The sequence below is a fragment of the Lytechinus pictus genome, chromosome 4 (genome assembly GCF_037042905.1).
Source record: "Lytechinus pictus isolate F3 Inbred chromosome 4, Lp3.0, whole genome shotgun sequence".
In the NCBI taxonomy this organism is placed as follows: Eukaryota; Metazoa; Echinodermata; class Echinoidea; order Temnopleuroida; family Toxopneustidae; genus Lytechinus; species Lytechinus pictus.
In genome coordinates, this window is record NC_087248.1 from 13299925 (window position 1) to 13324173 (window position 24249).

A 24249-nucleotide genomic window follows, 5' to 3' on the forward strand; every position below is an offset into this window, starting at 1 on the left:
AAAATTATTGCTCTTCTTAATGGCTAATAGGTCCCTGTTTTCCTCTGGCAAATAGATGTATTGCTAACATATTCATAAGTAAATAAGAAAGCATGTGTCCATATATATTTAAAAGATGGCTTCTATTTTGATGGTTCTGCACAAGCAAAATGAAAGAAAATGGGAATTTTATCTCGATATTAAGTAATGCATAAATTTACATGGTGACTCCGATGAGACAGAGATCAATACGAGATTTTACAAATGGATCTTGTTATCAATCCAATTGTTCTGTTTAACAGTCCTAGCTGAAAAATGGATTGTGAAACTCATTAATGCATTACACGTATGATTCAAAATAAAATCGATTCAAGCAAGATAAATCGTCTCAATCGCTCTCTGTCTTTAAGATACCAATTTTGAATTTGGCCTTCAGTGACTGGTATTGCTGAAAAAAAGGGAACAAAATAAAACAAAAACAATGCCAACACATTGGGACATTCGTTATTATTGATTGTGACCGTTATGCAATCTGAACTGCATTTTTTCAAACAGATTGTCATTACATTTCATTTAAGAAATTAAAGAAATTCTGAAATTACAAGATAAGAAATAAAAAATAATAAATAAGTCTCAAATTCCCATTTTATTTTCTTCTTCCTAAATGTCTTGTTTTATGTACTGCTGTATCAATGTTAGAGGTAGAAGGAAAATGTAAAATGTTGTGTATAAATCTTAATGTCTTTAAGTACGTAAATGCATGTTAAAAGTTTTGACATGTATATATATATGTTATAGTCTTGTACAAATATTCAGTGTAACATGTAAATAATAAACTTGTCAATATAGTATTCTCTTTATATTTTGTACATAGTTTTGTATGTATTGCACTTGTATATATTCATGTTCAAGATAATAATGTTAATGTATTTTTCCACAATTTGTGAAAAATGATATTTCAGCCTCTCCAACAGACTACATTACAGATCTTTTACTGATGCTCAATGCATTTCCAGTTGAATTCTTAAAAATATCACAATAAATTTACATTACAAACATTATTTCATATTAAAATGGGTTGAAAATTGCAACAAACATTTTCAAAATTGGCAATATCAACTGAAGTGATAACAACACAGCTGTGGAGAGGCTGAAAATGTACATGTTCATGTAAATGTTTTTTCAATAAAATACACAATAAAAAAAAAACATTAAAAAAATGCATGTTCATAATAAGTTCATGTCCACTATGTTTCACATGTATATTTGCTACAGAGCAAGTACGTGTCCATAATGTTGATGTCAATTTTGTCTCATTATCATGTAATGTATTGTTGACAAACATGTATATCATATGGTGGACGATAATTTCACGTGGAAACTCCATTCAAAATTACCCTATTGTTGATCTATTACTAATCAACTACAATTGTAATCTAAGTTTCTCATACTATTAGTAAGATCTAAAGCTACATTTGCTCAAGAAACATACTCAACGATTGTTAGTAGAGAGAGAGATGTGAAATACATTCGTTGCCAGAATTGACTCCTGCATTTCTAACAGGAACATAAAGAATTTTCCCTTCAACTTTAATCACTTAAAGGTAAAGATTCCACCAACCCCCATCACAATTCATGCATGTAAGGTACACTATATGTAGTTATTTATACATCACTTTTAGAGACAGTGATTGTCCGTTTCAAAAATAGTCTTTTCCGTTTCTGAAAATCTGTAATTCCGTTTCAACTGGATCTAAAAATGATAATTCTGTTTTGTCACTGAAAATGTACACAGCAAAAACCTGAATTCAGTTTTGCAAAGGTATTTTTACATGAAATGTATAAGAACCAAACGGAATTTGCATTTTAATTACCGGTGAAACGGAAAATCACTGCCCCTAAACTTTAAAAGATGACCTATTCATATCTGTTAAGATTTCGGTCTTCAGATCTTTCTAACAATATTCATGAAGAGGAAGATTTCGCTTTCAATTTCCACATCAAGATTTTTATAATCGAGATTTTTTTTATCTCCACAAATCACATATTTCCTCCATGTTCTTTCAAGAATAACTATTTTCCCCTATCCACATTTCATACTTCATATCACAAGAGGAAATGGCTGAACAACACTTTTTATTCACATTAATTAGTTTCATTTTTTTTTTCAATTTTCTGATTTTCCTATTTTTTTAAGTTGTATACTGTTTATATATTATCATAGCATCTGACCTAATGCCGTGGGAGGATTACATGATAATCTCATCCACAAGGCAGAATATACCATCATAATAATAAGGCAGATAATCTATTTTTTTTTTCAAATATGTTCTAGAGGTATTAAAACACAAGATAATCTTTGGGAAGCTTGTAGGGTTAGTCACGCTTTCATCGAGGTCTAACCGTAACCCTGCGGAAAAAGTAGTAAATAGCACTTTAGATATAGCTCTCAACTTGCAGCAGTTTCCCCATCGTGTGGAAATAGATTACATTCATTTTCTTTAGTGTCCGTTATGTGAATATATGCATGGTATTTACAATGCAAACTTAGAATGTGAAGAATCTACAGGGAAAATGGTATGTAATGACAGAAAGTGTACCACGCACGCTGCACACAATGGTGGGTAATGTACACGTACATTTGTGTTTTTATACAGGAGATATGCCCAAAACTCAATGTAATGCAATACTAGATTTTTTTTTTTCAAAAGACAATAGATTTTTCATTTGTAAACAGACTCCACAAAATCAAGCTCTACTAACCTTGAATAGCCAATGCCTTTAAATAAGGAAGGCGGCAGCCCGGAGCTTAAAAGAGTAGGTCACATATTGCTTTAAAAATACACTTCTCTTTCGGAGCACAAGGCAAGATATACAGTGAAAGAACACATTGTGAGACTGAGAGACAAGACAGGCCACAGGACTATTTGTCAAGTCAGCACCATTCTTGTGAATCTAGTCTTTACTTCTGGATTTACCTTTAAAATTCTGGTATTTAAAGCAGTATTTTGGTACCTGTTTGAAAGAAGAAACTTGATGTGCAATCAGAATAAAATAAAAGAGAGGAACTCAGAGAAACTGGAATACCAATCCCCATGACTGTATATATACATGCACACTCATAATCTATAATACATAACAGAGTATGATGAATTTTACAAATGACTCTATCATATATGTACAGGTGCTGATTTTACGGTCTGTCTTTCTTTCTCCAATCTTCATATTTTTTTTTTTAACTTTTCCACTTGGTCACATTGTTACTTAAAGGTATAAATCGGGTCAGAAATTGAAAACAATGTAATGTACCTTTTTATCCTTATTTCTCCAAGTATGTTCTTTTTCTTTGATGCATCTCACGTTCTTCATACAGGTAGACTGCAATTTTTCAATCACAATATTTTGGTCATTGACCCAACTCTCGAATTATCTCTTTCCACTCAAACTTAAGATCATCCGCCATCAAAATATTTGATAATGACATGCATCAATTTGTAAAGATGATGTCTTTAGCAAGAATGCCTCCTCCAAATTCCCACAATTTTTTTACATGAGAAAAGACCGATTCGTTTCGTTCATTTCATTGAAAAAGTACAAATTCTTCCCTTAAATTCCACCCTTCAAATGCAATTGTGACATCAAAATTTTGAGCAATATCTTATCCATGATGAAAAGGTTAACTTGAATTTCATATTTTCATAAGAGTTGTACTGATCAACTATAAAGTTTGTTTTTATTACATCATCCAGTATTTTCGAAGCATTTCTTCACGTTGTACCGTCTCAGTTGAAAATTGATTTTTGTGACTTAAAAACTGAAATTCCCCAAGTGAACCTTGGTAGTGCACCTATGGATGTTTGAACTCTTACAATAAACATGGTATATGTACTGTACCCCAATTATTCACATATTCTGTATACACTTAAGATTCCATTGTACAAAGGGTGGGGGGGGGGTAATAGTTAATACCCCTGGCCGAAGGGGTTATACTTCACACCCCTCTGCCTGAATGCAAGGACCGGTGGTCTAGAACTCAAAACCTTGGGCATTGTTCTGTGGGTTGAAGTTGTACTGTTGGGCCTCTGCGTTGACCTCTGGAACAATTTTCTCATCTTCCTCATCAGCGCTGAAGTAGTGTTCGATGATCTCGAAGGCTCGTTGGTAAATCTCCCGGTTTTCGTGGCTCTGGAGGAACTCGATTTTGTCGAGACCTGAAGCATAAGCAGAGTGTACGTTATAGCACGATTTGACAACAATGAAATCGGATTCATGTGCATACTTGCATCCAAGTACTAAAATACGATGCATATTTTCAATACTAATAAGCAACATTATTTTCTTCAATGTGAGAGCGCACCATGCATCTCCTCCGCGCCAGTAAGCAGTACGCAGCACCGGTTTTTGCGCTTCATCTTTGAGACATGTATAGAAGAAAAAATAAAGATCATTAATAATTCCCTTTCTGCTACTGCAAGCAAAATTCTAATCAATCTAAACGAATTTGCATCAAAAATCTTTCTGTGGATTAGGAGCTTTTTCTTCAATGAATTCATGTTCATTGATTATTTTGAAAGCCTACACATTGTGCTCTATCAAATGGCCACACTGGGCTATGATGCTCTTTGAGAGTACTAATAACAATATTAACACAATTGTAACGTGCTGTTATCATTTATGTTTATTTCATTTCTAGGAACACATAGCATATTATAACATAATTACAAATTCTCTCATTATTCTTACTTTGCAAACACATAACATAAACATCAACCAATGCCTGGGGGATTACCGAAGAGGAATTATTATTTCTGTATAAAGGCTCTGCTCATTGGTTTGTTGTTATAAAGTTTATTAGAAGATGCTCATGGTGCAGCAAAGAAAGGAAGAAAAAAAACATATTGAAGAGGGGTGAGAGCTATCCAGGGCCCGTCTTACAAAGAGTTACGATCAGAGTTGATCAGAAAATAAACTGTATGGAAATCCAACAATGTCATCATTTCTTTCTCCAGGAAATTTACATGAAGTCCTTTGTAAACAAAGAGAAGCACACTGCATTTTCTAAAAAATGATGAATGTATGATTTACATCACATCTAGAAAATATTTCACAAAGAGTTATGATTGATCTGATCATTTTAAACTATATGGAAATAAAACAATGTCATTTTTTTCTCCAGGAAATTTACATGAAGTCCTCTGTAAACAAAGAGAAGCACACTGGATTTTCTAGAATATAACAAATGTATGATTATACATCACATCTAGAAAATATTTTGAACAACCATGCATTTTAGATGTTGACATTGCAGACTTTCCATAGTTGTGGTTGATCGGATCAATTTTAACTCTTTGTTTAGATGAATGATCCCCTGTTGTGGCATAGTAAGTAGCAGACCTTCCTTAGATTCCAAGAAGGTTTGGTTGCAATTCTCAAGTGACAGTTGTAACTTAAGAGTGAAAATACACCAACTCGTCTTCTATCATTTGTGCTACCATCAGTTCGTCCACTATCCACACGGTCTAATTGCCATTTCGTCCACCCACCATTTCATCTGATAACCAATTGGTCCAAGAGCCATTTAGTCCATATACCATTTGGTCTAATTGGACTAAGTGTTAATTGTGCGAAATCAATGAAAATAGAATGGATATTAGACCAACTGGTTATGAGACGAAATGGTCATAGACGAACAAGTGATTAGACAAAGTGGTGATTGGACCAAATGGTTATTGGACGAAATGGTTGTTAGACGAAATGTTGGACGGAATGGCATTAGACTAAATATAAGTTAGACCGTGTGGTGAGTAGACGAGTTTGCAGTAGACGAATTGGTAATTTACCAAACAGGTACCTAGGAATTTCATTTGTTAGTGATATCTGATTGACTGAAAGTGACTTACCACCACATTCCTCTACCAAGAGGGCGTACTTGTTGGGAGTTCCGGTGTCCTTACTATCGCTCTTACCAAGCTTGAGGACATTGTCCAGTCCGTTGAGGGCCACCTGGACGATCTTGGTGTCCATTACGGTCAAGAGGTCACACAAAGGCTTGATGCAACCCTGGTTAACGATGTACCTAGATGAAAAGAAGTAGGATTCATGCAATGCAAGTTAATGTATCATATCATCTTATAATGTAGTGTAATCGCATATTACTCCAATGAAATTTAAATGATTCTATTCAATTTCTCATGCACTTTTTGAAGCACACACAGATTATGATAATGAAGTGCAGAACAAGTAAGATATTATCATTATTATCATAACTAGTGTTATTGAATGCTACCTTTGATGTATCTTTTGTACACAAAAAAGATGCCAAATAACTTTCAAAATATACCATAGTCACCTTGGTAATTCATTTTAGTATGACAAAAATACTCAATTTATTAAACCCATAAAAGAGATGTTCCAAAGGCAAAAATCTTTTAATATGCAATTCTAGTGTATATAATAGCGTGATACAAGGGTGATTTTGTCCCCTGTAAGTCTCCATTAATTGCATTGGTAAAGCTTGTCCATTAGATTTGGGTTGCATGTTGTGATAACTAGCCCCCGGAAATGAAAAATAAAGTTTTGCCTGGACTTAACTTTAAATACCAGAAACTCTTAAAGCAAATTTATAAAGAAAGAACATAAAGAAGTCAAAGCAATGATCTGAATTTTTCAATATCAATTAGAACATTCCCTGTAATGTATTTCAGGTAAAATCAGTTGCTAAATGGCAATTACCTGATTTGTTCATGGCGACCTCCGGACGTAGCATTGGTAATGGCCCAGGCTGCCTCCTTCCTAGTCTTAAATTCTGCCTTACCCAAGATTTCTATTAGCGTTGGGATGATATTAGCATCAATCACAGCCTGGATGTATGATATAAAATAATGATATCATGTATGATCACACAAGTATTGCAAACATCATCATCATCACCACTACAGCCATGATCATAATCCTAATCATTAATCAAGAATAATATTGAACAAGACATACGACACACCGTCGGTTGATTTGTTCGCAAGTCTAAAATGGATGACACTAGACAAACGATTTGAGCTCAGTCGCGTTTTGATGATATATAAATGTGTTCATAATTTAGCACCTTCTTACCTTCAGGTAAACTTAACCAATCCAAATGATGTACATGAACATCATACCAGACAGAGACACAGTGGATATTTACGTGTGCCCATGTTTCGCACTGATTGTTATAAGTGTAGTCCAATTGTTTCTTCAATATTTGAATGGAATAAGCTTGATAATTCAATTAGAACAGCTCCTTCTGTCATTTCATTTAAGAGAATGTTTAGAAGAACTTGTATTTTATAAATAACTTGCGGAACATCCACTGTTGTGCGTATTTTGTGTTAGCGTGACCTTGATGATTTGGTGTATATTATCAGTATTTTCAAGATGTCGTTCTTAGTTAATTTGATTTATTGATATTTGATTATACGTCAAACGAGTGCCCGTCTACGTTTTGTTTGCTGCTAAGTTTGTTAATGTTTCGTTTTACATTCAAATCCTAATGTGAATCTTAATGCCGTAACATTCTGTACATACGTTATGCATTTTGTAAATATGTTTATTGTTATTCAGGGCCCCATGGAAGACCACTACTTATTGGTGAATGGGCTAACCTGTCAAAATATCAGAAATAAAAATCATCATTACTATCACAATAATCTTCAACACTATCATCACTATCATCATCTTCAACATCAGTATCATCACCATCAACATCAGCATCATCACCGTCATCATCATCATCACAACCATCACCATCACCACCATCATCATCATCACCATCAGTATCAGCGTAGTTATCACAATCATCATCAGGAGCAGCACCATCATCAATCATCATCATCATCATCATCGTCGTCATCGTCTTCACTATCACCATCATCACCATCAGTATCACCTTTGTTATCACAATCATCATCATCTCATCATCATCAGCAGCAGCAATCAGCATTGTCGTCGTCGTCACCGTCATCATCATCATATCAATCATCATCATAACAATCATAATCAATTTCATTCAGTAGTTCCACACAATAAAACAAGACTGTTTGAAAGCTCTGTAGCAAATCATCAAAACATCCCTCACCTGTATCTGTCCGCGGTTACCAGCGGTGATGTTGGATATCGTCCAGCATGCTTCCTTTCGGATGGATTCTTTGGAGCTACTTAGGAGGCTTAGAAGGCAGGGAAGGGCTGAACAATTTAATACCACCTACAGGAAAGACAAGTGAAAAATCAATAACATCATGTGAGCAATCAAGGGAACAAGCAGGACACAACGAACCTGTGCACAAGCAGAAAAAGGTCAGATGAGATAAACCATTTACAAATTCATTGACAAAGGCATTTGTGATTTGACAATTATTCATGTATTCCTTTTAAAACATTCTTTTCACAGATGGTGTTGACGATCTATGTGTAATTTCCCTATGATTCACCAACACCAACCCCCAGGGATTAGGAAAATTGTGATTTCAAGTTCGGTGTTGGTGACTTGAAGCCCATGTACAGGCGGCAAACAGGACGAAACATCCCCGTAAAATTATACTATTACAGATGAGTGTAAATCATTAGATTCTTGTACATTTTAATAGACAAAAATATTGACTCTCGGATTCTTTAAGTGATTTTATCCTTGGCATTCTGTACAATGAGATTTTACTGTAAATAATCCCCAATTTCACTGTAGTCCTCTAGAGGTTCTCGCGTAATGTGGAGATGATCAGCAGCGCAGAAGCTCGGTGTTAGAGATCGATTAAGCAGCATTTTCATGCTCTCAAAACCAACACCAACACAGTACACCAAACTTGAAATCACCCAAGGAATCTCCAACATAGTGGAGGGATTGATTGAGAGAGAGAGAGAGCATAAGTATACATCATATACAATTCTGGTTTTCCATAGTTGTGGGTGATAACACCAATTGCAAGTCTTTGTAAGACGGGGCCCTGATGTAATGATAGAATAGAATTGTCGATATACTGACCTGTGTTTGGACATCGTCACCAGTGACTATATTACCTACAGCTCTCAGGGCAGCTGAGACCACACTATTGGAAGAATGCCTGCAACAGGGATCAATCAAAACATCAAGTTAGGTTCAAATTAAACTCTGGTTTAAAGTTGTGGTTTAACTATGGATAGCCAATTGTGGCATAAATCTCTAATGTTGAAGGTTCAATATATCGGCTCAATTGGCTCTCAAATCATTCTTAACTGCCTGGAAAGAATTAGAAAAAAAACAGTGAACATAAGAACGATACAATGTAAACAAAATTCTGACATTTTTGGCTACCCATAATTTTAGCATGGTGTAAGTTAAACCCGACTTCAGAATACGGGCCCAAGTCATTAATATGATATTTCACCTGAAAGTGAAAGGGCAACCAGAGATGTTTCTCAAGGTGTTCACAAGCATCAAGTTATGCATGACTGCACAAAGAATTTGAATTCAAGGTGCCAAAATGGAACACATACACATATCCTAATGCCTTGCCTATGTGTAATTTTATCAATTTATTCATTCCACTTCAAGGCGACACATAATTTATGCATTGTTTTCCTGTAAAGAAGAATGTATAGCTGCATTACTAATATTCAAATTCAATCTACAAAAAAGCGATGACTTGGTATCAATATTTCTTTGAAAATGAATAATAATGTTCACCAAACCTAGCATATGCGAGAGTTGAGGAATAAAAACAACTTTTCATAAATTAACTTCCTCGCATTAGCCATTTGTTTTTGTTTTTCAATTAAAAAATCTTGAGAATAGGTTAAAAAAAAAAAAACTACTGAGTTAATTTTTGTTTTTAGCAGTACCAGACAGCAGAAATATGTATATCTGCAATTTATTGATTTGTCTTTTTTAACTTGCCATTTGCTGACTGCTTGTTATTATAAAAGATGCTAGCAAAGGTTCGATTTTAAGAAACTGCTACAGGCCTCCTGGTCTAACTTACATGAGTAGTTCTACAAGTCTGCGGCAGACCCCGCTATCAATTACAGCCTGGATCTTTTCATTAGGTCCATCTGATAGATAGGAGAGTGCCCAACAGGCGTCGGCTAGAACGTCTTGATCGCTACTGAACAGTAGACGGGATAACACTGGTAGACATGGGGATACCTGAAAATAGACATCATGAAAGGTAGATGGATTCCTGATTGGGCACAGTCAACATAGTCACAACTAATATCTAAAATTTTCAGATACTTTTGTAATCCAATGTACAATTTAATTGTCAAACTATCACGCATGGAGATTTGTACACTTGTTTCTATGTTTTTGATTCAAATAAACCACGTATCTATCTATCTATCTATGACCTCTAATAATAATAATAATGGATATTTAGAGCGCTAAAAACAAAAAGTACCATAGCGCGTACAATGTATGAATAATAATTTAACATGAATAATAATTTAACAACTACAATATTCAAGATAAAAAGGGAAATTAATTATTGAGGAAAAAGAGCTCTGACCTTTGACGCTGTGCCCCCCAAAATCAAAACTGGGGCCCATGTTATAGGAACAAATTTGCAAAAAAAAAGCTTCTCAAATCTATCAACCTGTTTGGCTGATAGTAAATTTGTTATAGAGATTATGCAATTGTTATCATAAGTCTTTATCAAGCAGGATCATGATATGCATTCATTAACCAAGTCTGAAGATGGTTGCTCAAACAGTTCTTCAGTTGTCATAAGAACGATATATTACAATTTATGTAATAATGAATGTGACCTTTGACCTCATGACCCCAAATGGTATCACATCTAAATCCTTCCTATATGCATATATGAGAGAAGTTTGAAGTTGATATATCAAGTTCTATTGTGGTTCTATCTTGTTCTATTGCAAGAACAAGATGTTTTCTGATATATGACCTCTGTGACCTTCGACCTCATGACCACCTAAAACTACTGATAATAAATCACTCTTATAGGTATCCATAAACCAAGTTTTAAGTTGATCCATCAAAGGGTTCTTTAGTTATTACGAGAGTGAATGGCAGATGGAAGGCCCCTAAAATATAATGCCTCCAGCAACCACTTACTAGGGGGAGACATGATTAAAAAAAAAAGTTTTAACACCAAGATCTGGGGCCCCGTCTTACAAAGAGATGCATGATGATCCAATCCATCGCAACTATGGACGGCCAGCAACGTTAACAAGTATTATGCATGTTTGTTCAAAATATTTTCTAGCTATGATGTATATTCATGCATTGTTTTCTTTAAAATTCACTGTGCATCTCTTCGTTTACAAAGGACATAGTGCAAATTTCCTGTAGAAAAATTTATGACACTGATGAATTTCTATAGAGTTACGATCGATTGGATAAATCGTAACTCTTTGTAAGACGGGCCCCTGATCTCAACATTAACACTAAACTTGGAAACACTGCTTAGACTTACTTGTTTGAAATCTGGAGGGGGGCTCTTTCCTCTGCACAGGTTGGACAGGGCCCATACAGCATTCCTAGTCATTGAAAGCCTATTGGATTTTGAAAGTACCCTGGAAGAGGAAAAAGGGGAAATAGAAGATGATATCATATTAGATGATTAGCAACAGCATGACCTGAAAGGCTAAATGGGATAGTGAACAGTTTCATCCATTCTTATATTTCTAATTAGTTGCAAATAGGCATTTTCTATTTTAATTCCTCTTTCCCACTCATATCCCCATCACTGTTAATGGAAAAGGAACTTGCTAAAAACAAAACAAAACAAAACCATACCAAATAAAAAAAAATCAACAAAAAAGAGGCTACCGGGCTCACAATCAATTGAGCAAAACAAATTTTTTGAGTATTTCATTTCATGTCTATTTCGAACAATGAAATATGGATTTACCTTTTCACAAAAGACTTATAACTGTAAGTTGTAACTTATTACAGCAAATTCTATGGTAACAGGGCTCAGCAGCCAATCAAACTCAAAGTTTTGGTAGTTGTAACTCTTTATGAAACGGGCCCAAAATCTAGATTGAACTGGAATAAAGGAAAATCTGTACCTATCTAAATCTTTGATTTAAATGCAGTAAATTGAACATTTTCTGAATTTCATTATGCAGGGCTCGACATTAGCAGTGGCCCGGGGCAACCAAAAATGAGAGTCCGGCCACCAAACTCCTGTAAAAGCTCCCAATTCGTGGCCCAGTCGGGCTATCAAAGTTTTGATAAATTGAAATGTTTTCTATTGTTTTAGGGCCACCAAATTTGCTTTTCGGGCCACCAAGAATATGAAATTGATGATTTTGGCCAAGAAAAAAAGTTAGTGTGGAGTCTTGCATTATGTAATGAGATACTTACGCTAGTAGATGGATGAGGATACCGCAGCTCAGGACACGGTCTCTACATTCTGCACTGTCTCCTGCAATGTTACCTAGAGCCCATACAGCCTACACGAGGAGAGAGGGAAAGAGAGAACAGAAATGTTATACAAGTTATTACACATGATCACTGTCTGAATATGTTGTGTAGACACGTGATAGAAAGCTATGTAGGGGGAACGCAGTGTGCCCCAGAACAATACATTACCATCCCTATCTATCGTGAACTATTTTTAAAGTGTTCATTTGGTATACAAATGTCTGTGGGCTCTGTCTGGTATAGTAAGAAAAAGTAGTGGTTTTGTTCGTCATTTACAGTACATAGACGTCAATGCAATTTAACAGCACATTTTCTTCAATATCTTCCCAAAGAGCGATCATTTCTTCCCAAAATTTTGCCTGAACGTGCACCATACAAAGGGTGTTTCAGAAACAACAATAACTCAAATTAGACTGATGTGTCACTTGCTTCCTTTTGCCAAAGTTGGGCAGAATAGCCCTCACCTGTTCCTGGACATCTTCGTATTGAGACTGAAGCAGTTGTATAAAGATTGGTACAGCACCTGCATCAATAACAGTTCCCGTCTGGGCGGTGGTACCGGATGCGATGTTTGTCAGCACCCATGCAGCTTCAAACTAATAACAACAAATGAAAGCAACAATAATTTACCAAATAATAGACAATGCATTACAGAAGACGTCATATTGAAAATATATGAAAGAAGTTAATTTATATGCATTTGTGATTTTGGCAACTCGACGGTGAGTCAGTCAATCAAGAAGCAAAAGATTGACATGGATACACAGTTTTGTTCCAGTTGAAAAAGGATGCCGAATTCTTCCCACACTCACAGCAATCACCCTTGCCCCCTCCCTCCACTTTGCACGATTCAGTGCATCCTCCATACTGAGCACAACCTTCCTCTGTAAAAGGTATCTTTAGAAAGTCTAGCTTTGGCTTTAAAGAGGAATCCCGTTCAGCATTTTTTCCTGTCCAATCCTTCGTTCCATTGATGCATAGAAAACACATTAGTAGATCTGGGGAGCATTTCAACAATAATTTTTTCTGAGGAGTTGTCAGATCTTACAACTACCCTCGATTTTGATTTGCTCAGAACCACTGTGACTATGGAAATGTTGTTTAAGACGAGACTTGTCAGATGAAACGTCCGACAGGTCCTCTCATGAAATGCTCCCAGGAAAGCTACTGTGAGATCCTGCATGCAGCAATGCAGTGTGGAAGCTTCCTTCTAAAGGCACCATCAACCGTGGGTTTACTCGCTAAGTTTAACCTTCATTTGAGATGCAGGCTTTGAACAGCAAAGAACAGGGGGTGTTTCACAAAGAGCTGACTTAATCCTATAAGGACTGGGGGGAGGGCATGTTGGCCCCCCCTTCTGATCGGCCGCCATTCACGCGATCGTGCCGAAATTTGGCACACACTTTCTTTACCACATAAAGTTATAACTACAAGCCAGTATCAAAAAAATTCTGAAAATAATTATCTTTTTATTTATTGTAAATAAAATATGCAAATTTATTCGTGAAAAACATTATTTGCATATTTAACACCAAATTTCACTTCAAATTTCCTTCTTCTTTTTTTCCAGATGCCATCTTTTTAATCTTATTTAAAGGTTTCCACATAGAAAAATTGCAAAAGCCAATTTTTCCCTTATGTATTTCTTTGTTTTAGAATTTCTTATTTCAATTCCTTGTTTTTTATCTTTTGTTTTTCATTAATTTTTTCAATGGAAATTATTACAGACCATTTAACAACTAATTTAAACCCTAAATTAATTAATCAGACCAATAAGAATGAAAAATAATCACCCTTTTATGAATTTCATCTCCCATAGACTTTGTACACAAAGTATAAAAATGAGCCAATTTCGGCATGACTTTGTCGTACGCTTATTTGCATAATCAATTAATAAAAAAATATGAACAATTAATTTTTTGAAAATTTTACTATACAGTATTGTAGTTTACATCCGGCTTCACGCATATGCACATTTTTGCAGCAATTGCGCAATCAGCGGCAGAGATCTGAGCCCCCCCCCCCTCCCCTGTATATCCTGGTCTGAAATAGCCCAGTTAACAATAGGGTTATTGTAGCATGACTTTATAAAAAGTCACACTATAATAACTCTTTGTCAAACACCCCCTAGTCTCTGAATTGACAAGTAGAATTATCAAAGGGCAAGGAATACATTTCTTACCTGGAGGACACTGTTGGTTTCAGCCTGGAGGAATTGAACAAACCTTGGAACAACACCCATCTGAATGACTTCATCGATTGGTGGGTTAGGCTCTGTATAAAGGTCAAAGGCCATTGAGATGTCAACATGTCAAGACTTGTGTTTTTAATCAGATTACCGGTATTTTTATAATAGCATTACTTACATGTATGTGTGATGTAAGGTTATTCTATAAAGCCAAATAGAAAAAACTACAAGGTGTTCTCAATTAAAATCCTTGGGGAATCTATTACAGATATGATTTTTAGCCCAAAGAATATTTAATAAACTAATGAAATGAAAAATAAATGAATGGAATGAATATCAAATTAATGACATACATGTTAAGAATCAAAATTGATTTTTGCAAGGAGAAGGATGATTATCAAGAGCCAAGACTTAACTTGTCTTATATTTTTTTTCACATGACACATAAATATAAAATAGACGTGTACAGTAGATCATATATCATCAGTAAGATCAGTAAAAGTAAGGCCCTTTTTTAATATATTATTTGGAAAGTTGCCGAAAATAAATATAATACAAAATCAATAGCCCTGGCATACAGTACGTCAACATAAGAAAAAGTTGAGCAGGAACAAGTCTTTTTTTATTTAGGTTTTTAAGTTCAATTGATCTAATCTTAAAAAGGGGGCTGAAATTACATAACTCAGTCCTTGAAGTTGAAGCCTTGAATTTAAATCAGTCGGCACTAAATATAAATTAATAGCTATTCATGCTATCATTTGCCAAGTGTTCATTTGGCAGCATGATAGTGTACAAGCGCTGCAAAAAATCTAAATGTCATATTTGCAACATACATTATAACGTTTCAAATTTTTTCATTTCAATTATTTATTATTTCATTCATTTTTTTTTAATTAATCCATTAATATCTGGATAATCTATTTCTTCATGAATTGTTAAAATCCATTCGTTTATCCAGTCACTCATTCATGAATCTATCTATTGGTCTATTCAGCTGTTTATTTTCCATTACCTTATGGGGAAAAAATGTAAGATTTTTTTTTTTTTTCTCTCCAGATTTACTGCAATAATGAATGCATACACGTAACATGTACATACTAGATTTTAGAAGTTGCTTTATACAATGTACATAAAAAAATAATAAAAAGCCCCAGATTCTTTGAAAAAATACTTCACTATAAAAAAAGTAATTACCTTTTGATAGTAGTTTCCTAAACCTTTGTGTAGCATTAAGTTGTGCCTCAGGGTCATCCGACATTACTCTTTCAACCATGTCCTGGGTGACTGAATTCTGAGAGAAGATATTAGAATAATAAATGATTGTACATTTACATGTACAGTATATTGCACAATTTCTACACTATATGTTCTCAACTGAGCATTACATTAAATTACCCAAGCTTTAAAGGTAAATTCCAGTTCTGGTAACGATCTCAAAATGACTTTTTACAGAATCTAATATAATGACCACCCAAGTGTCTGTTTGTATGAATAAAAAATATGTGCCAAAGGATTCTGGAAGAAATTGTGTAATTGCTGAGAAATAAGCAAAATAAGCGCGGATTCGGTCACTTCCGTCGGGTCTTTATTCCAGCAATAATAATACACTCTCCCACGTGTGCCTATCTGTGTTGGCGATCTTCAGTGTGATCGTATTTCAGCTTAGATTTTATGATTTCACAAAGTTCAGTTTATGTAACTGTACCAGATCTAGATCCACGATGATATAGTCATACTTAACCTTGGTTTTACAGACTTTCTCACTAAATTAGTGTTTTACTGCAACTACCGTAATTTAGCTTTAACCATACTGCCTACAGGCGCTGAAGTATGCGAGGAATATCTTCCTACATGTACCGGGTACCCATTCACCTCACCTGGGTTGAGTGCATCACAATGTGGGGTAAATTTCTTGCTTAAGGAAAGCATGCCATGGTTGGGGATCGAATCTACGTCCCTCAGCTTGAAAAACAAGAGTCATACAATGATACATGTACCAACTAGACCACGATGCCCTCAGAATTGTTCATAAAGAATTATTGCATGCATATGATAGGATGTTTTCAATAGGTTAACACACTTCCACATCGCCTATGCCCCGCAATCTCTCTCAATCTCTTCCTCCCTCCCACACGAATCCATTGCCAATGCCAATAAAAAAATATAATCAAACCAACTTTCCCCCAAGGTTCAATATCTACATGTACAGTTCATACACTTCCTCAAGGCACCCACTCAAATGCTAACAAATTAGAAATGTGAGAATTGTGTGGGCGGATCTGCCTCCGGGTGTGCACACCCAATATACATTACACAAATGATATTACACGAATCAGTGCTTCCAGACACAGGTACAGTGAGGAGGGACGGAATATTTGAATGTGCACAGGAAATGTCATGTAAGTTCACTAACATTTAGGAAACAAGAAAAATCTAGAGGAAAAATGCACGAACTGCATACGCAGTGTATACAGTACAGGTCTAGGCCCCAGGGGGGGGGGGGGGGGGCAGTCAAATGTATTACTGTACACACGCATGGCCAAATTATTTTCATACACCCCCAAACGAGTTTTTCTCTGTGTGCAAAATAACCCCCTAAACAAGTTTTTCGCGAGCTTCATTAACACATTTTGGCCCCTCAACAAGTTGTCGCCAGAATATGACCCCTAAACAGGTTTTGTATTCTTGCTAACAATATATTCAAATATAGACAAAACTATATTCATGGGTATTGCATAACCCCAGTGCAGTTAGTGTTAAAATACCATAATCAGAAAGAACCTGAACACTTTTCAGAAACGAGGAAAAAGCCACAGGGAAAAAGCTTGGGGAAAAAACATACCCTAAACACGTTTGGCTAGTCTTAGAAAAAAAAAGCTTTGGAAAAAAAAAACATACCCTAAATACGTTTGACCCCGCAATTGACCATTGACCAGTCTTTCAAAACCACCCTTATTTTTGAAAATCAATGTTTTTGCTACCCTTAACGAGTGCACGCGCAGCCCGCGTCCAAAACTGAAAAAACATCCCTTTAAATGCGTTTTTGGTCACACGTCTGTACAGCAATATATTTGACTGAAAAGCACTGTTACTATGGTAACTGTTGGATATAACACCCTTAGTCCTTTCAAGAAATACTCTCTTTAATAGAGATGCGAGTTTGTCCCATCACTTCCACTAATGATTATTTGCCTAAAGCTCTAATGCTCTATCATTTCAACAACTGATTGTTTTGTATAAAAGTATGTGCAAAAAATACAATTCATCAACTTTAGATTTTATTCTACTTTTTTTTTGAGAACATGTATGCTTTTGGCACCAAGATAAGGTGGTGAGCTTACTCTGCATATAACCTCTTTTCTATTGATTTTCCTGCCAAAACTAGGGTAACTAAATTTCTTGAATAATTCAAAGTCTACATGTATGTATATTGACTGTCCTCGGTGGATAATGCTAATGTGCTGCTCTATTTCTCGGAGGTATTCACAATTAGTGATTCTTCCACAGGGCAATGAAGGTTTTTGCTTGAGGAAAGAGGTTACAACCTTGGCAGCTACTTAGCACATTATTAAATGTATTCTCCAGAGCTTGAGGAATATATGTTAAAAGCATCAACATTTTGATATTTTTTGTTGGATGTGGTGATGCAGGTAATTTGAATGCAGTTATGACCATGATTAGCATCATTTTGGTTCACTTTCATCATCATCATCATCATCATCATCAATCATCACCATCATCACGATACAAAAAACCATTGTAATTAACTGATGTTTCCCCTATTCTCTGTTAATAAATTTACCAATAAGCCAGTTCGTAGTTCCTTTCTGCGCATGATCAAAAGATTCTACGCATGATCAGAGGAAGGTCATTTGTACTAAAGTGACATGGTGGTTTAAAATCTAATGAGATAAGCACCAAATTTGATGTCTTGATTATTCATATATTCTTTTGAATTGAGGTTTTCATTTACATCCACAAAAAACAACAACGCGTCCACCGAACGACTGGTTTTCACAGTTAGCCAAGTACATTGTGCAACATGCTATGATATGCATTCAAAGTAGGAATGCAACAAATACCTTCATAAAGTGTTCATTGGTGTCTTATTTTAGTCACCTGGTCTATTCAATTTCTTCATCCTGCTATGTAAGGCAAGCTTACGTAATATTTTGCTTTGAAATCTGCCTATCATAATGAAAGAAATGAAAGGTCATTTGACCGAAAATTGTCCATGAGTAACTACGAACTGGTCTATTGTTATGGAGCAGTAACAGGTGAAATCGAATTTTGATGTACAGTAGTAACAAGTATCTTTTAAAAACACAATCTACCAGATAGTTCACACTGCAATATTATTTCATTTTGTGTGTTATCATAGAGAGTACTCCAAGTGATGTTCATTGTGCCACTATAGATCAAATCTGTTATCTTGAAAGATCAGTGAAATGTAAAACACCCTCTTGCATTTGATAGACAAATCTACAATTACAACATGATTTGCTTTTGCTTTCGGAAGGATTTTTTTTTTTTTAATATAATTATTCATATTTCATTATTGCTTACCTGAGATGATGTGATGTAGTTATCTTGGACAGTGATGTCGGGTGGTTCTAAGACAACATCTACATTTCTCCTCTTAAAAAGCTGTATAAAAAGGGTGAGAATTGACAAAATAGTTACCGGTACTTTGTTTCAGGCGAGGCAAAATAATCTAAGCCCTCACAAGAAATGTCTTTCCTTGGTAATCAATACTTCATGACAAATTAGAATTCAAATTATTCAAATCAATGATCATCATCATTTAAAAAAAACTAAACATCATGGTTTCCAACAACGTTATCAACATCAACACATCACCAATCATCTTCAAAAAGATCATCAATCAGCATCATCATCATGAACAACATTGTCATTATCATCATCATCATCACCATCAACAACCACTGAGCTTGGACATCATCATCATGTAGAAAGATATAAAAAAAAATAATACATCTATTTTCCTAACAAGAATACATATACATGTAGGTCTAGACTTTCTTAAATTTCATGAATTTCATGATTTGTTTGTTTAAGCCTATGAATAAAGAAGAGAAAGATTGAAGAATTGACATTAAGTTTGTGTTTAATACAGGAAGACTGAATGGGACAGGCAGGTAGGGCGAGACTGGAGATTTCATTAAATATTTCTCCTTCATGTGGGCATACTGCATTTCATTCAGTTCCTCTGCCCCCAACTTCCCATGTCAAACAGAGGATGTTCTACACTCAACTCTCGGGACAGATGACGTCAAGATATCGTCAATCACGCATCACCAGACCCACGCTTGTACACAAATCCACACACAGAACTGATCAATCTTGACTCACTGGATAATCTATAGAACACCCCCTCTTACAACGTCCTTCTGGCACTTACATGTAAAAATCAAACACAATTCATGACTAATTTCCATGTCATATTTTCAATGCCAACATCATTTCGTGGTGAAAATGTGACCTTTAAAATGCAAGCAGACTTGGGTTTAAACTATTCAGTATTAAAGAGCAAGGTACACTTGGGATTTTAGAGGAAAACAAATAATCCATTGTACACAATGCCAGCCTATTACATCTTCAGAGCTCTACATGTGTATATTACACTACACTGTACATAGCATGGTAGAGGCAGCATACATGTACATTATGTGGTTTACATTGTACCTCTGAATGACATTTACATGTGGGCCTACACAAATGAAAATTATACTGCACAAAAAGTGACTGACAATAATGTACTCCTTGCTGTACATGTACATGTAATGTATGTACAGGTAAATGTACATGTATCTGGTCCCCAATGTACATCACTGGATAATGTGCATGCCAATGAAATACTGCACAATCCAGAGCATTACAGTACACCAAAAAATGTACAAGAATCAGAAAACACATGTAATTCTACATTGTACTGTATGTAAAGTTGAAGTTCCTGGATTTTCGAAAACAGTTTTCTTATAAAAATATTTCACCTTCATCCAAGCATTATTTGCATCTAGACAAATTATCTTGTCATATAATGAGTCTCATGCAGTACATCTTGTACAATGTTCATGTACATGTACATCATGTAGGTCTATTGCTTTCTAAATTTAGTGTTAGGGCCTACATGTACATGTATACTCATGAAAGTGTATAATTCCACCTCCCTAGTCTTCCTTCATGTAAATTTCATTCATGCGTATACATCTATTCTTTACAATTGGAGGAGTGAACTGGCTGAATACACACGATGCAGAGCTGGTATTTGCAGATGAAACACTCATTTGAAAAAGCATTCATGAGTGCTATGTACCTGTGCCCCCCCCCCCCCCACCACCCCTCACTCACTCTTCCTCCCTCCTATCAACAGCAATTCTAGACGTTCAAAGACCTCCACCCCCCAAAAAAAAAAAAAAAAAAAAAAAAAAAAACCTTACTCTTGCTGTGTACATAAAAATTATACAAACCACTCTTCAAATTATTTCTCCATGAATGCCCCACCCATCCTGTTAATAATTTCCTCCCATGCAGCATAGGAAATACAGGAAGGTGACGGGCGATTTCGGCCTCATGACGACCAAATTCGCCCCCTAAAATTCCCCCAGAATGCATGCTTTGGGGCGACCATTCTTTCTAGAGTCGCTCCAAGATCTGTCAAAAAATAGTCAAGATTATTTAGAAAAGCAATATACTATTTCTAACTATGGCAGAATAATATTGGCTTTTCTGCAATACTTGCAATACTTGATACCCCTATTAAGCAGCTCTTTAAACAAAAGAAATAGTCCTGAAATTTCCACAATCGCCCCAATGTAAGCCTCTATATTGGTAATATAAAATTTATTTCCTACCCTGTGTACATATCATTAATCCTCTCATCTTGACAAATGTTATAAATATCACTTCTCCCAGTCTCTGCTTCCTGGTTCTCTTTATTTTTCCTCAAATTATTGTCACATTATTACAACCACCCCCAATCTCTCTCATTTCCTCCCCTCAACAAAAGTCTGAGTTGGCTTCTATATACAGTGTATAACATGTAAACAATTTGCCAGGATTTGTCTCTTCTCTTTTGCACTTGACTTCATTATTTAAAATCTCCCTCCCTGTTTGTTTTGTTTTGAGGTGTGTTTTCTTTAAAAATACAAAATTTTGTTTTTAGATTTGTACCCCTCTCAATCACCCCTTTCTTTTTCTCTGTAACTTAGACAAATTAAAAAGTGTCTTGTACATGTACATGCCCCCCCCTCTTCTTCTTCATACAGCTGGGGCCCGTAACACAAAGCTTTATTTAGCAATGATCGATTCCATTGACTACAATGTACAATCAATCGTGAAAATCAAGCGTACGATTAATCGCTAACCTTTGTGTTACGGGACACTGGTGGGTTTTTCATAAAGCTGTTTGTAAAGTTATGCACAACTTTACGTACAACTGGAACATGATCTTACAGTAGGTGCTAAGTGCTAAGTCAGCTACATAGGGATATATCGTATGGCACAAGAAAGGATCACCAGTCGTTCGCAAAGCCGCTCATAACTTATGAACAGCTTTATGAAACAGACCCCAGGCCTGCATGAAGTTTCCTCTATTAACTGCACTGCTGGATGTACATGGATCGCTTTACAATGCCAAGCTCATTGCTTTAGTCAGAGCCACTGCACTGTGGAGGCATGTGTAATTCTATCCCAAGCCCATTTTCAAGTGCAGATTGAAGCAGCCGGAGTGTAAGATTTCGATGATGGATGCTAACCCATTAGTAAGCATATCTTTTCCTCTCCATGACCACCCCCCCCTTCTTTCAGCTCTCATCCCCACCCCCACACTGTCTCAGTGTTACTCATCCACATACATGTACTGTATATAATAGGTTTCTCTATGACCAATCCTTTTTCATCTTCTACTGATCCCTACTGCTTTTACATGTCCATGTATTTTTGTCACTTATTTGCTTTTATAAATAGAAAGGCCTTCAATTTAATACTTCATGAGACTTTTTTCAGAAGGTCGCTATTGTATTGGCATGTTAAAAAAGTCCAATTTTATTTCTAGTCATTTCATTCGGTACAGGTCTACATATTTTATATTGTACATGTAAATGTACACTACATGTACATGTCGGCCAAAACATTGTAAACAATTAAAAAATAAAAGCAATTTGATCCCGAGACCAAAAATTGTGTGAGAAAACAGAAAACCATACAAAAATTGTTTGTTATCATCCTTACTGTAGGAATGTATTTCCTCTTGATGTGAATCAAACGACATTATAATATAATGCAGGTACATGTACATTGTCCATGGTAAAATAGGACCCCCCCCCCCCGAACAATAAAACAATGTAGAACCTAATGTACATGTATGTTTGACATTATCATGTGATGAGGAAGCTACACTGTATAGCTAGATTTATTGGATTTCAAGCTTGACTGGAAAAACTCGATAACAGTCATGGCTATGGTTGGCTATGTGTTTAATATTGACACAATACTTGTAAACAATTCAAAAGTATTGGGAATATTGCACTTCCTCTTTCACATAATAACATGGCTTTTTTACCTGGCACTCAGTGAATAAGTAACTTTATCTTCAATCAAATATTAAACAGTCCACAGGAGTTAAGTAGGTCAAAGAAAGAACCGAAAATGACTACACTTTACATGCAGCAGAGATGTAAAGTGAGGAATTCTTTGAAAGCAAACTAGTTTTCTAGATAAGAAAATTATGACTAATGATTGAGTGAACTATGCAAATATGCAGAACATTTTTTTTTTTGGTGTTAATAACTCTGGTGTTCAGTGAAAATAGCTCAGTGCAGAGCTGCCAACATTGGGAAGATAGAATCCAGTAGATTTCGCGGAGGTACATGTACTATGCCGGTTTTGTGAGGGAGCGGCGCGGCGGAACGCTGTCCCATGGATGGGAGTTGGATAGCAAAACACATTAAGAAACTACATTTTATATTTTCAATAATTCATAAAAGAATGCATTGAACATGAAAATACCTTTAATTGTCCAGAGGGGAAGGGGCTTCAGTAACTTTAGTGGTAAACATGGTACATGAGCTTGCCTGGCCCTGTAAAGACTTTATAGACTCTAGTCTATGTGGCCTGTAATTAAAGTCTCTGTCTGAGTGATTCCTGTGAAAATTGTCACACAGTCCCATTCCGCTTGAAAATTCTTTAAACTTCGAAAAACATTTTGTCGTCTTGGTCTTGCATGACTCCATCTCCATGATCTCCATGGTCACTGACGAATCGGGACGGGGCGTGCTTCGCACTGCACAGCTCAGCCAACCAGCGCCAAGCTTAAGCTAGCTCACTCACGAAAGAGAAAATGTTTGAATCCGATCAACCCAAGTGAAACTTTAGTAGGCAAAAAAATATCCACTTTGCTTCTGTTCTTCAGGATTGTCAATAAAATTATTCCTGAAAGTAATCCACTTGTTAATCCCATGATTGATCCACAGTTTCAGCTCGAATAAAGCGCACAAAAGCTTACGAAAAATGCCCCGCAATGCTCATGGACTTCCCTTCTCGTAGCCTCCTGGCGCGGCGTAGCCGACCGGAGACCAGGCAGGGCCGCGCCGGGGCGCATCGGTGGGCATGTGCATGGAGTGCCGCTAAAGTGTTTCCATGCAACACATTGCAGAACCCGGAA

General features: G+C 35.9%; 1 protein-coding gene across 1 annotated transcript in view; it reads right to left on the reverse strand.

Moving 5' to 3' along the window:
* Positions 1-2108: 2108 nt before the first annotated feature.
* LOC129258991 (importin subunit alpha-7-like) overlaps positions 2109-24249 on the reverse strand; it is a 28458-nt gene continuing 6317 nt past the window's right edge. The window contains exons 3-14 of the mRNA XM_064098422.1: positions 19131-19211; positions 15759-15855; positions 14559-14650; positions 12841-12972; positions 12317-12405; positions 11421-11520; positions 9966-10129; positions 8990-9068; positions 8090-8215; positions 6712-6839; positions 5880-6055; positions 2109-4190 (exon numbers count right to left, since the gene is read on the reverse strand). Of these exons, the coding sequence (XP_063954492.1) occupies positions 4006-4190; positions 5880-6055; positions 6712-6839; positions 8090-8215; positions 8990-9068; positions 9966-10129; positions 11421-11520; positions 12317-12405; positions 12841-12972; positions 14559-14650; positions 15759-15855; positions 19131-19211 (1449 nt within the window). The 3' untranslated portion in view covers positions 2109-4005. The remainder of the gene's footprint in view (positions 4191-5879; positions 6056-6711; positions 6840-8089; positions 8216-8989; positions 9069-9965; positions 10130-11420; positions 11521-12316; positions 12406-12840; positions 12973-14558; positions 14651-15758; positions 15856-19130; positions 19212-24249) is intronic.